The sequence below is a fragment of the Hemiscyllium ocellatum genome, chromosome 36, assembly GCF_020745735.1.
Source record: "Hemiscyllium ocellatum isolate sHemOce1 chromosome 36, sHemOce1.pat.X.cur, whole genome shotgun sequence".
In the NCBI taxonomy this organism is placed as follows: domain Eukaryota; kingdom Metazoa; phylum Chordata; class Chondrichthyes; order Orectolobiformes; family Hemiscylliidae; genus Hemiscyllium; species Hemiscyllium ocellatum.
Window position 1 is genome coordinate 21,018,798 of NC_083436.1, and position 14,147 is coordinate 21,032,944.

Genomic DNA, 14,147 nt, shown 5'->3' on the forward strand with positions numbered 1-14,147 from the left:
GAACATTCAGTGGCTCTGCAAGAGTTTTGAAATGGAAGAAGTGTTTTACGACAGCTTACCTTTGAATAAACACACCATTCCAGGGAAGATGATTATTAAAATGGCAGCAAGTTTGCAGAATGTCAGAAAGATCTGTAGCCGTGCAGTCCAGCTGACGCTCATGCTGTTAACATACATTACCGCAGCTGGAGAAACAAGCAGGACAAAATAAATACTGTTACCCCAGGTAACAACATACTGCAACAAGGGTACCACTGACTGGCAACTTGATTGAAACCAATGCTGTACAATTTCCTTCATATTACTGTCAAACTATAGGACATAAAGGTAACAAAAGACCTGATAAATAATGAAGGGTCAGAATATTGACATCCTGAGCAAAACAAAAATCCATTTCCTAACATCCACACTTAGAAATGTTCCATTTGAAACCTCTGTGGAATTGATTTGGATCGTGCCTATTGTGCTTACAATTTCTCACACACCAGGTTTCCTAATTTCAGAAGGTATTTCTAGCATGGTTTGAGAATAAGGCACAGGCTATATACTGTCTCACAGCAAGGCATAGCACTATCAGAGAGTGAGTTATTGAGACCAGAGCTGGTAACCCTCCTGGTAGCTACTGTCAGATCTGTGTGAGCACAGAAGCTGCTGGTAAACTTGTCAATCCACAGAAATGTTAAGTAAAGAAGTGGAGAAAATAGCTTGCATGGATAACATGGAAAAGACCATTGTCTGTCAAACTAAATGGTTAGTTTAAAAAGTTATTTGTTAAAGGTACAACGCTCCTTGTTTGTGTTCCCACAAGAACTATAACTTTGAATTTTACTCTGCACATTAGCAGAAATAGCTACATTGTCCCTTCTGGCAGTTTGTGATGTGTAATGGTGACCCCTTACCAAAGGGTGAATGCTGTATGACTGAAGAGATCCACAAATTCTTTTATTTACGTTGTTATAGATAATATTGTTCACTGTAAATAATTTTAGAGACTATTCTATCATTATTTTTCATGCTCTCTTTTACTTGACTGTCAATAATTACTGTTACATTGTGGTATATGCAATGTCTTGTCATATCCATTCTCATTCTACAACATTATGCTCAATTTAGAACCTCTTATGACATACCTTACTGTACATTTTAAACAAACCTAAGAGCTTCGGATCCTGCAGAAAAAGGAATTAATCATTTTGAAACCAAGCTTCAGTGTTCCTCACTCTCCCACCTCAGGAACATTTAATTCCCAGGCATTGTAGAGAGGAAATAGTAACCCATAGAACAATTATAGTGGATATCTCTCTCACTTTCTTACATCTTACATTTACTCAGGATCTCTCGGACTTCCTCAGTTGGGCAACCCTCCACCTACAACTGCATAAATATATAGGAAAAGCTGAGCCGGCTCCAGCCCTCTCATCTTAGTTTAAGCAACAAAAGGGTGTCCTCTTAAAGCATATCTGAAGAAGCTGTTGCTAGGCTCATTGCATCCCAAACCTCAGCCAGCCAGACTACAAAGAGTTTCCTTCTTTGATCTTCCGAAAGCAATTAAATTGCCTTGAGGCTTATAACTGAGACTACATTTTCAAGTCATAAAAGCAGTGCAAGACAAAATTGGGTTGGAGGAGGAATGGAATTTTGGGGCCACAGTGTACAACACATTATTTCTTCTTTGGTTTTGGTATCAATACTACTACTCTTTACCACTCTCCAATCAAAATGAATTTAAGTACACAGGATCTACAATGAAAAGAAGGTAGGTAGCTGTAAATATATCCAAGGCAGGGCTGTGGGGCGCAAGGTGTAAATAGTGCTCAAGACCCATTAAGGACCCCAAAAACCTTAGCTTGGGTGCTTCACTGCTGAAGCTGCACAGTGTCTGGCTGAATGGAATCTTTTGCCACAAGGCTGGTGATTCTTTTCACTATCTCGACCTATGCCGTCATACAGCGCCATCATTCTCTTTCCAACCAGAATGTTCTAGAGTGTTCAGAAGGCAATTGGCTTTCCTTGATAAGCCAGTGATATTTGAAATTCCATCCTTGCCTCTCTATCCACCATGGAATGACATTAAATATTACAAATCTACAATCTTATAATGGTCGTCATGATTTGGAGATGTCGGTGTTGGACTCAGCTGTACAAAGTTAAAAATCACACAACACCAGGTTATAGTCCAACAGGTTTAATTGGAAGCACGAGCTTTCAGAGCGCTGCTCCTTCATCAGGTGGTTATGGCTTATAATGGTGGTAGTTCAGCTCCACATGCACCTGAAGCACTTTTGCTGCGTTGTGACTGATGCTGAAAGAATGGAGTCAAGAATAAAATGTGACACTGGAAAGAATCTGGTTGTTATTTAATTTTAATTAGAGCACTGTTTTGTTGTACAGCTTGCTTTTTTTTTAAACTTGTGATCCAGTACAGAGATGGCACAATCATCCTCAGGCCAGCATGTACAAATTTTAAGACTGAAAGATCTGCATTTAGCCATAAATTTGACAGTTTTCTTTTAGAAGACAACAACTAAATCTGTGTGCTTTATTTTGTTTCAGACTTTTATCTGGAATGTGTGTGCAATAGATGCAGGCACAGTCCTGTATCTGCTTGTATCTTCCTAACATAACTTCAGTAGAAGGCTTTTAGCCAACATTTTCAATTTGCTTCATTTTAGTAGAGTCTGTTCTGGAAAACTTTTGATGCGATCAGACCTCATCTGTGGCTATGTTTTAGTAGTTAATAAGTAATATGATGCTCATGGCAAATGTTGCGCAGATCAATTACTGGGCGTGTAGAGGAATTTGGAATCACATTGAGAAATTGGCCATTGTGGCAAAACAATACTTAGAGTCACTTTCATTTTTCTTTAATTTGCAGCATAGAATTGTAAAGGCTTTGAGCTGATTTAAAGACAGCATGCTGTCTCTCCCACTCTGAAGTGTGCGTCCAGCCCATACCTCAGGAAGAAAATTCCCACCCTCCCCCAACTTCAAGAGTCTAACATAACTTGAACATAGCCCATTTCAACCAAATTCTGAGAAGACAGAATTGTGCAGTACAGGACAATAATTCAGCACAAACTGCTAGTCAATGAATGCTTAAAATGCCACAGAAAACTTCTTGAGATGATTACACTAATGTGGGAGTATTTATCTGGGGTACAGTTAAGACAAATTACCTGTGTTTAATAGAATTAGCTTCATCGTGCATCTAGCTGCTATATTCCTGTGACTGTTTGATGCTGACAATAAGGTGGTAATACCTGATCCCCAACAGAGCCCTTCCTCACTTTATTGAGCACCAAGTGATTTGCTGAACAATTGAAAGAAATATTAAGTATGAAGTAGTAGAAAAAGGTTACATCTTAACCAATGGCTACGTCAATTTAAACAATGCAAATAGTTGCAGAATAAAGAACAAGTGACAATTAAATACCAGATGTGGTTATTTTCACTCCCGTAAGAGGCACTATAATTCATTCTCTGAGAGTAATAACTCATTTAGGTTTATAAAAGAACTCCCACATCTGATGCCTGGTGTTGAGATGTCCTCCAGTCACCCCATTAAATCAGTGGAGGAAAACAAGACACACTTTGCTTCAGTGCACAACCTTCATGCCAGATTCTTAGTTATTATTTTGTTGCCTTGCTCGAGAGGCCATTCATCAGGATTTCTGCAAAGACATGGCCATGATAAATTTGTCCCAGGTAATTAATATCAATTTTCTTGTAACTACTTTCATGCTGATGAAAAGTTTTTTAAAAATATAAACCCAGACCTTAACATTGTACTGAGTGAAAATCTTTCACTAATGTTTAACACATTGGCCTGAAAGATCTTTAGCTCATCCAATAATGTAGGGAACAGGATCTTGAGGTAAATATTTGAGCACAATGGCTCAGTGGTTAGCGCTGCTGCCTCACAGTACTAGGGTCCTGGATTTAATTCCACTCTCAGGCAACTCTCCATGTGGTGTTTGCACATTCTCTCTGTGTCTGCGTGGATTTCTTCAGGTTTTCTGGTTTCCTCCCACAGTCCAAAGATGTGCAGGTTAGGTGGATTGGCCATGCAAAATTGCGTATTGTGTCGAAGGATGTGTAAATTAAGTGGATTAGCCATGGAAAATGCTGGGTTACAGTGAAAAGGTGGGATGCTCTTTGGAGAGTTGCTGTGGACTTGTTGGGCTGAATGGCTTGCTTCCACACTGTAGAGATTTTCTACCTTTGCATGATGTCATCTTATGATAGCCGTTAAGATTTTTAAGCCTGGTTAATCTTGAAATAATTTTGAAAATACTTCAGTTTAAATGAAGAATTTTGGGAATGTTTAGGCCCTGAAATTGGACAGTGATTTTGTTTAGTTTTGTGGAGTAACTCTACAAGACACTGGTGGATTCTCCAGGGAAACAGATTAAATGGCTAGAAATGTTAGTTTAGACTCAGCATAACGTTTGTCCTTGGTCTCTGACTAAAGTTACAGTGGGAGACTGAGGAACCTGACAATACTTCAACAGCAAAATTTCACATTGTATAAAAAATCTTCTGAAGTTCCGCCCTTGTGATTCCTCATTGCAGCCACAACTCCACCCCACCTTGTGAACATTGAAGCTTACTGAAGTGAGTCAGATGGAGCTTGGGACAGTCATGAGGGAAGTCAACTGATTTTCATGTATTACCCTCTTCATGTTCATGCATATGCACTTGTAGAAAAACCTTTTGGTGATGATTAGGAACTTTGGTGTGTTTATCCCCTCCCATGAGGCTGAGATGTAAATTATAGCTCTTTTTAATGGACAAGATCTTTCCACAGATTTTCAAATATTCAGCAAATCACAATTGGAGAGAAAGGGCATTTTTGTGCATTGGAATGGTGGATAGTAAATTGGTTTAGCTCAGTTGGCTGGACTGTTGGTTTGCAGAGTGGTGTGACGCCAACAGCATGAATTCAATTCCCATCACTGGTTTGAGGTTACCATAAAGGATTCTCCTTTTCAACCTCTTCCCTTGCCTGCGGTCTGGTGGCCCCAAGCTTAAATCACCACTAGTCGCTTTTCTCTAATGAGAGAGCAGCCCCTGTGGTCGGGTAAGACTATGGTGACACAACACACTAATGAGGATCATCATCACATAGAGCAGTGATCTTGTTGTCATGTGTACTCAAGTACACATGAAAAGTGTACAAAGTTGCCATTTTGGTTACGAAACCAGAATAAAAGAAAAACAGATTTTAAAAAAATGTTGTGCTTAATGTGAGAAGCCGATGTAGACTCTCCATTCATACTCAGAGAAGACTCACTGAATACCACTTCCTATTCTTCAGAAATAGTAGATGTACATAACGTTGTGATCAAAACTTGACTGGCTCATTTAGATACCTGATTAAGGAGCATATAATCTGGTAGAAAAAATGTTTACAATTATGTTATGCATGGGAGGTTCTGCAAGATAGTTACATTGAAACAGTCTATTTTAACTTAAGGTAATACAGAATGTCCTGGATTGAGGGATGGTGAGATCATCCTAAACCTCTCCGGAGACAGGCCCATGTGATTTGGTTGTCATGGCAAAGAAGGTCTAGGCTAAGACCTAGAGAAAATCAAGTGTTACTTTTGATAACTTGATTACTAAAGGGGATCAAATTGATCTTTCAGGACTCAGATCTGGAGAGACAGACACGTTCTTGGGCAAGAAGCAGAGAAACTACATCCATGAGGGCAGGAAACGTCAACAAATTATTTTCTGTTTGGAAGGAAGAAGTTAGAACAAATCGAACTTGTGGACAGTAAAGATACAAAGGAATGAATTTTACATTTCTCCAGCAGAGGATTTGAAAGTGCAGGGCACATAAAATCTACATGGTGGCCTCCCAATAACTTATCTGAAATTTATGGGCATGGGAAATGTGGGTCATCTTTCCATAATTGGTCTTCCTCAGTGCCTAATTGATGGCAAACAAACAGCCTCATCGTGGTCCTGCCACTATTGTATCTGTAATAGGGGGAGGCCCATACAATGCTGGGCTAGTGTGGGCTGGTGTTGGTCAAAGGAAGGGAAGGAACTTAATTTGAGCATTCCCTGGGCCCAAGAATACCAGTGTTCCATTAACCCAATCTCTATCCTCTTCAAACTTACTGTCCAAACTCTTACCGACACAGCTGATCCCAAACTTAGCTGTTTCCTGGCACTGGGGACTGCCTGTAATCCCAGCAATGGCCAACCCTTCCAGCTATTGGTGCCAGGAATACAGAACTGCTGGCCATCTGAATAGCCAGGCTGGTAGCTCCCTAAATCAGAACATACCATTCTCATAGGAGGTGAAGTCTCACATCATCATTCTGTTCCCAATGTTAAATTATTGTTGGTGAACTTACCATCAATCCATTTGACAACATATTGCACAACTTGATGAACTGACAGAAAACAAGTCAAATGATTGTTTGTTTTCATGAATTTGCAAGAAGAGCTAGTCTTATCACTATGAAGTGCCAAACCAACTCTGCTGGGTAACAGACACCTTCCAGCTTTGTACAAAATATTACAACATCGCACATTGCAATCCATATGTTTCTACAAATCTCCTACAGTTTAGACAGGCATTGTCTGTATCTCACCTAAGGCCTTCACTGTCTGTTGATTGAGTCAGCTTCTGCATTCCTAGCCTGCCATTGAACGTCTGAGGTTCCCATTTGCCTTTAAATTAAATTGTAACCTTTCGCTAATCGAAACCCTTCAGTGAGTGTACAGGAACCATGGATCCTGTAAAATCCCACTCAAGGAGCCATCAGATGAACATTCCTGCTGGCAATCAATTCAAGATGGCTATAGGAGGACAGTGCAGATGACTTGTCACAGCATAGCAAGATGAAGGATGCCTGCTGAAAAGCAAGGAGTGGTTTAAGACTGTATCTGTAAAGTGCAGGCATGGTGTATTTTCAGATGACCCAATTTATTTAAAGGGTGACTCAGTTATTTAGTTTGGTGTATTAGTTACCTGTTAAGAAATGTTTAGACTGAATTGATTTCAGGTTATTTGCTACAGTGAAAGTATTCAAACATGAAATCTTGAACGATTGTTTCCATCATATTTATGGAAATCTATATCTCGTTTCAAAAATCATTGGTCTCTATAGAAATTTTAATAATAGATTTTGTGTGACAGGGGATTAAGAAATGTAGAGGGAGTTTTACAATGTGTACACTTGTGCATCACTTTGCATCTAATTCTGGTCACGAAGCCCACAAGGTCAGGATTTTAATTTGAGGGGGAAAGAAAACATATTGTTTTCAAGTTAGAATTAATAAACTATTGCTCCCAAGGTTACCAAATATCTGACACATTTTCTCATTGGGACTAATCCTGATGTGTAACATAATATTAACAGTGAACACCCAATATTTAACATGCTGCATTATTAACAGAATGTTCCTTATGTTTAAATAATCCCTTTCCTCAATAACTGACATGCTGCATTATTGATGAAAAGATATCTGGCAATTGATTTGTGTTATTTGACTGACACTTTGCTCCTATTGACAGATACATCTCATAATTTCAATCCTGATTTCTCCAGTAACAGATACACAGCTACTACTATAGCTGCTGGCATGTACTGTGTTTGTCATACAATTTCTGTCATCTCAACAGTCTGAGGGTCAATTGTTTACTACTGCTGCCCTCAACAATAATGAACATTTATTAACCATACTTACAATACTCAGTATTACATTGGCCACTAGCCCAATCCAATTGATTGAAGTTTTGGCTTGTAGTTGTCATGGTACTTCAGCAATCTTATCAGTCTTCTGATGCAGTTTAATATGAGGATTCAGATGGATTTATTCTTGCTAATCAATCTTACCTGAACATTTCCAGTTTAACAAATCGAAAGCAAGTTAAAACAGACACGATGCTATCAATGCATCCTCCTTTCCTACTTCAGAAATAAACACAATCTCATCTATTTGGTCTAATATCAGACAGTCATCATGGGTTGAGGCAGTCCTGGTTTAGCAGAATCATTGTTAGCTCTAAGAAAGAAGATTTGTGAGTTGGAGTCCCTACTGCAGGGCTGGGGAGAGTTACCTTTGGTTTGCTGTCTTGTGTAAAATGGACACTTTCAAATCAGCTTCTTTTCTATATGACTTCTGATTTTCACTTCACTGTATGAAGTAAAAAACGCCTGAAGTGTACATGTACAATCACAACAACATGTAAACCTGTTCCCAGTTCACAAAGCGTCTTGTTAAATATCGGCCATTATCCTCTTTAAAATATTTTAATGGTGTACTCACTTAGCTTGCAGAAATTCCTTAATCACAACACCCTATCCCACATCTGAAGGAATTATCTTTCATAAGAAGAAGTAATTATACCTTTCAGCTTCTACATATTCTTTACCTGCATGAATAAGTCATGATCAATGGGTGTCTACAATCTTTCCAACCTGAGTAATGTTTTAATGTCATGAGACTGAGCCTGTCTCTTACAGGGATGTATATGTTTTGTTCCAATTCTCTGGGAGGTATGTGGAGCACACCATCCTGTATGAGATGTTCCCAACTTTGCAGCTGTCAAAAAGCAAGCAACATTCCAAGGAAAACTGCATCAAAGATATGGCCAGTTTAACAAATCTTTAGTTTACTCTGCCCTTCAATCTCAGTAAAATCACTTTCATAATTTTGCTTGTGTAGCTTCAGCTTGGTCTGCTATCCTTTGATAGTTTACACACAAGCATAAAAACAGAGAAGAACAGGACTGGGCTCTGCCATTCAACAAAATTGTGGCTAACCATCAAGCTCAGTACTCTAATCCCACCCTCTTCCTGTGTCCCTTCATCCCTTAAGCCACAAGAGCTATATCTATCTCTTTCTTGAAAAACCCAGTGCTTTTGCCTAAACCATTTCCCGTGGTAGCAAATTCCATAGGCTCACTACTCGTTGGGCAATTAAATTTTTCCTTATATCAGGCCTAAAAGGTTTATTCTTTATCCTAAAACTCTGAACCCCTGGTCCTGGATTCCCTCATCGATGAGGACATCCTTCCTACACATGTACAAACCTGGTAGAATTTTATAGGTTTCGATGAGATCCCTCCACATTCCTCTAAACTCCAGGGAATACAGATCTAACTGACTTAATCACTTTTCAGTCCTGTCATCCCAGGAATCAATTTGACAAATCTTCACTGTATTCTAGCTTTAGCAAGAACATCTGTCCTCAGAGGAGACTAAAACTGCACACAATATTTCATGCGCGGCCTCATTAATGCGTGGTACAATTAAAGCAAGATAACCCTGTGTCTGTACTTGAATCCTGTTGCTAAGAAGGCCAACAATATAGTTGCCTTTTTTACTGCCTGCTGTGCCTGCACACTTACTTTCACACAGGTCTCTTTGATCATTCACCTCTCTCAATGTACAGCCATTCAAATAATAATCTGCCTTCCTATTATTGCTACCAAAGTGGATAACCACACATTTATCCACATTATATTGCATCTTCCATACATTTACCCACTCACTCAGCCTGTCCAGATCACACTGCAACATCTCTGCATCCTGTTTGCAGCTCATCATTCCACCTGGCCTTCTGTCTTTTGCAAAATTTTATGTATTACATTTAATTCCTTCATCTAAATTATTAACAGATATTGTGAAAAGCTCAGGGTTCTAATACTGTGCCCTGCAGTATCTCATTAGTTACTGCTTGCCATTCAGAAAAAAAAGACCCATTCATTTCTACTCTTTGCTTCCTGTCTGCTAACCAATTTTCTGTGTATCTCATTATATTACCCCAATCTCATATCCTTTAATTTTATACATGAATCTCATATGTGGGGCTTGTCAAAAGCTTCTTAAACTCCAAATAAATCACATCCACTGGCTTCCCTGATCAAATCCTCAAAGAATTACAGTCGACTTGTCAAGCTTGATTTTCATTTTGTAAATCCAAGCTGACTGTGTCTGATTCTCTGACTGTTTTCTTAAACATTTGCTATAAAATCCTTGATAATGTGCTCTAGCATCTTTCCCATTACTGATTCAGACTCACTGATATATAATTCTCTGTTGTCTCTCTACCTCCCTTTATAAATAGTGGGGCTACAGTAGCTAAACTCCAATCTATAGGAACTGTTTCAGAGTCGAAAGAATCATGGGAAATGATCACTAATGCCTCCACTATTTCCCAAACATTTCCTTAGGTTCTCTGAGATGTAGATTATTCAACCCCTGTCAGCCTTCAATCCCACCGATTTCTCCAACACACTTTCTCTATTATTATAGATTTGCTTCGGTTCCTCTCTCACTTTAAACCCTGTGTTCCCGATCATCATTTCTGGTAAATTATTCACGTCCTCCTTTGTTAAGACAGAAATGAAGTATGAATTTAGTTTGTTAGCCATTTCTTTATGCCCGTTATAAATTCCCTTGTTTCTGACTGTAAGGGATGTACATTAGTCTTCGCCAATCAATTTCGATTTACCTTTAGAAACCTTTACAGTGAGTTCTCACGTTCCCTGCAAGCTTGCTCTCATATTCCATTTTAATCAATTCCTTGTTTCTCCTTTGCTGGCCTCTAAACTTTTCCAATTCCTTAGGGTTTTTTTCGCCAATTTATATCCTGTTTTTTGCATCTAATAATAACTCCAACTTTTCTCGTAAACCATGTTCTCTTTGCATTCTGGTGCCAGACAGGAATAAACAATTTGTGTAGTTCACCTATTCACTCTTTGAATGTTTGCCATTGTCTATCCACTGTCATTTCTTTCAGTAACATTTCTCAACTCATCATGGCCAACTCGCAGCTCATACCATTGCAGTTTCTCTTATTCAGATTCAGGTCCTTAGTCTCAGAATCAGCCACCTCATTCTCTGATTAGTGAATTGACAACTTAAAAACAGTGAAAGTACCACATGTTTAAAGAAAAAAAAAGTGAGATGATTCCTTCCAGATTTGGAAATATTTAGTTGCACTGTGCTTTATTTCACTGAAAGTGCCAGAGAAGGAAGGCTAGACTGCTAACATAGCTGTTCAGACATCATGATTCTGTGATGATGACTAAGCTAGTATGGTTACCATTTAACAGAACAATAAGATATGATTTTTGGGTCCCAAGGGAGATGGAACTGAACAACATCAGGACCACAAAATACCAACATTGGTTGGCATGCCAGTCGCCTGATCCTTACTCAGCTGTTGACCATTTTGCTGAGGCGGGTTCAAGGCCATTAAGGCCACAGTCCTCAAGGTGGGCATCTAATTAAGCACATTAAGAGAAATATTAGCAGCAATCAGAGAGGTCCAACTGCACATCCAGTTTCTAATCTTGCAAGAGGTTGACTTTAAATGTAAGACTTGTTTAAGGGAGCAATGTTGCCAGACAACTTCTCTGCCTAATCTTTTCCATTCCTGATGTGGGCATTGCTGGCTGGGCCACCATTGATTGCTTGTCTCTGGTTTCCTTTGAGAAGATGGGGATGAGCTGCCTTCTTGTTCTACTGCAGTCCATGTGCCATTCTTTAGATATCACAGCCAATGATATACTTGTGAAGTGTAGGCTGACCTGGGTGTGAGACCAGCCAGAGGCAGCCATGAAGATGGATTCACAACGTTGTGGTAGCTGACTGTCCAAAACATTCTTTTTTTTAAAGCTGTATAGATGTTAGTGGGAGAATGCCTCAATGTTGCTGCCCGCGCTCTGCATTACCGACTACTGCAGCTGTTCGTTTGGAAGGCGTCGGATTAACCCTTCAGATACCTGCCACCAATGAATGTGAATTAGTGTCAATGCCAATTAGGAATAGCTTCTGAGAAAATCCCAAAGGTTAACATGCACCCCACCACTCCCAAGATGGGTTGCGGACTTGAAAACAGTACTGACTTCTGTTTCCTGTCCCCAGAAGGAAACTTCAGTTTACTGCCTCTGAATCATTGTGATATTTCATAGAAATAAGCAACAAGATTAGTCATTGTTGAATAACCAGACGTTTTGGCTACACTCAGTAAAATAATGCAGCTAGTTCAGACTTCAGACAATTGTTGGCTGATCATTCAATTGACTTTTCTCATGCCACCTTCTGTAAAATTGCTTTAATTTCTTTTTACTAACTGTAGAGGATCAAATGTCTTTGATAGAAAATTACATTACTTCAGTTTCTGAATACTAAGTCTGATCTTCACTGGTAGTAAAATTCATTAAGGAAGAAAGAAATATGTGCAGAAGCTCTAATTCATAGAGTATGGTCTGGTAACCTTCATTTGCAGCCTCAGTTTTGTATGCATGACATTGCCTGGTTTGTACTATGATTGGGAAGTTTTTTTTTGTGCATAGCATGTATCCTAACATGAATTAATTGGTGTTATGCTTTTACCCATGTGATTGTTAACCTACTTTGACTAGCAAAACCTCAGATTTAAAATTCTTAGCCTAAACTACCTCAAGAAAGCATCCTTTCCTATTCATGTAAGCTCTTCCAGCTCTGACAATCTTCCATTTCTGGGCTGTTATTTATTTTTGATTTCCATCACCTCAGCATTGATAACTCCAGCTTCAGATGCTTGAATCTTAAGCACTTAAATTCTCTTGGCTGAAATCACTCTCTTCTAAATGTTTCATTTCAGATACATCTTAATATCTATTGCCTTGAACAAGCTTTTGGTTATGAATATGTTTTACGTTACTCAGTATCAAATATCACCTAATAATGATACTATACAGTGCCTTGCAGTGCACTACAATGTTAAAGGTTATGATAGTTTTGTAGATGGGATGTTTAGCATTCGGCATATATGTTTTCTCGGTCCTGGTGCCCATGAATGAACATGATGGTCATTGAGGTGATAGTTCTAATTCTGCTTTCACCATTACAACAAGAGTATGCGCGGACACAACTTGGCATATTGTGCTTAAGCATCTGTTTCTGTTATCAACTGAAAAATGAGTGTGGCATCAACCTATTTGTAGGTCATAGTTTACAAAGGTACAGGTCTCAGAAAAGAGGCCTTTAAATCTCTTTATTTTATTTATTTAAAGCATGCAGCCTGCAACCTATATGGGAAATGTTTCCCTGAGCACATTTATCATTAAAACTGGTAAGACATAACTGAATGTTACAAGGGCAGAAGATTGATGGTGTGCACCATTCAGGGAACTGCAAATGTGTTATTTAACACTTCTCAAATATGTATAATGTAAATGGACTTGATCATTGCTTTTAGTGGGAGAAAGTGCAGTAACGATATGCTGCTCAAGATTTCATATTTATGCTCTGAAGAAAAATGAGGAAGAATTACATTATCAATTCAAAAATGATTTAGGTTAGATTCCCTACAGTGTGTAAACAGGCCATTTAGCCCAACAAGTCCACACTGGCCCTCCAAAGAATAACCCACCCAGACCCATTCCCCTACATTTACTGCTGACTAATGGACCTAACACTATGGGCAATTTAGCATGGTCAATTAAGCAAACCTGCACATCTTTGGACTGTGGGAGGAAACCAGAGCACCTGGAGGAAACCCACACAGACTCTGGAAGAACATGCAAACTCTACACAGACAATGGCCTGAAGCTGGAATCAAAACCGGGTCCATAGCGCTGTGAGGCTATAGTGCTAACCATTGAGCACCGTGCCTCACCAATTTACTTTCAAGACCCCATAACATATCAAAATGTCAGGCAGCCAATAAAGTAACTTTGATGAGTAGTGACTGCTGTAATATGAGGAATCCAGCAGCCAATTTGCACACAGCAAGGCCCCTTAACTGGGAATAGAATAATCATAAGGTAATGTGACTTTGAGGAGAAATATCGGTCACAACGTTGGGATGAACACCTTGCTCTTCTCCAATCTGATCCATGGACTTTATTTCTTCCATGAAAAGGAAATTTCACTCACTACCGTGCTGACGTTGCAGAAAAAGAGTTCAAACACACCTCCTAGCGAATGTGGCCTAACTCAAAACAAGTCCCCTTCATCTATCATCTCTATTTTCTTTAAAAGAAATACCTCACATTTTGTTTCAAATTCCATCATGACTTCATTCCCTCTTATCTATATGATCTCCTCCAAACATACAACCCTCAGAGATATCTGTTTCTCTAATTATGGGTTAAGAAACATCTCCAATTTTAATTGTTGTACTGTTGG

The 14,147-nt window shown here is 39.1% G+C and overlaps 1 protein-coding gene across 1 annotated transcript in view; it reads right to left on the minus strand.

The window, feature by feature from the left end:
- slc7a11 (solute carrier family 7 member 11) overlaps positions 1-14,147 on the minus strand; it is a 177,634-nt gene that overhangs the window by 93,575 nt on the left and 69,912 nt on the right. The window contains exon 4 of the mRNA XM_060851690.1: positions 60-185. Within this exon, the coding sequence (XP_060707673.1) occupies positions 60-185 (126 nt within the window). The remainder of the gene's footprint in view (positions 1-59; positions 186-14,147) is intronic.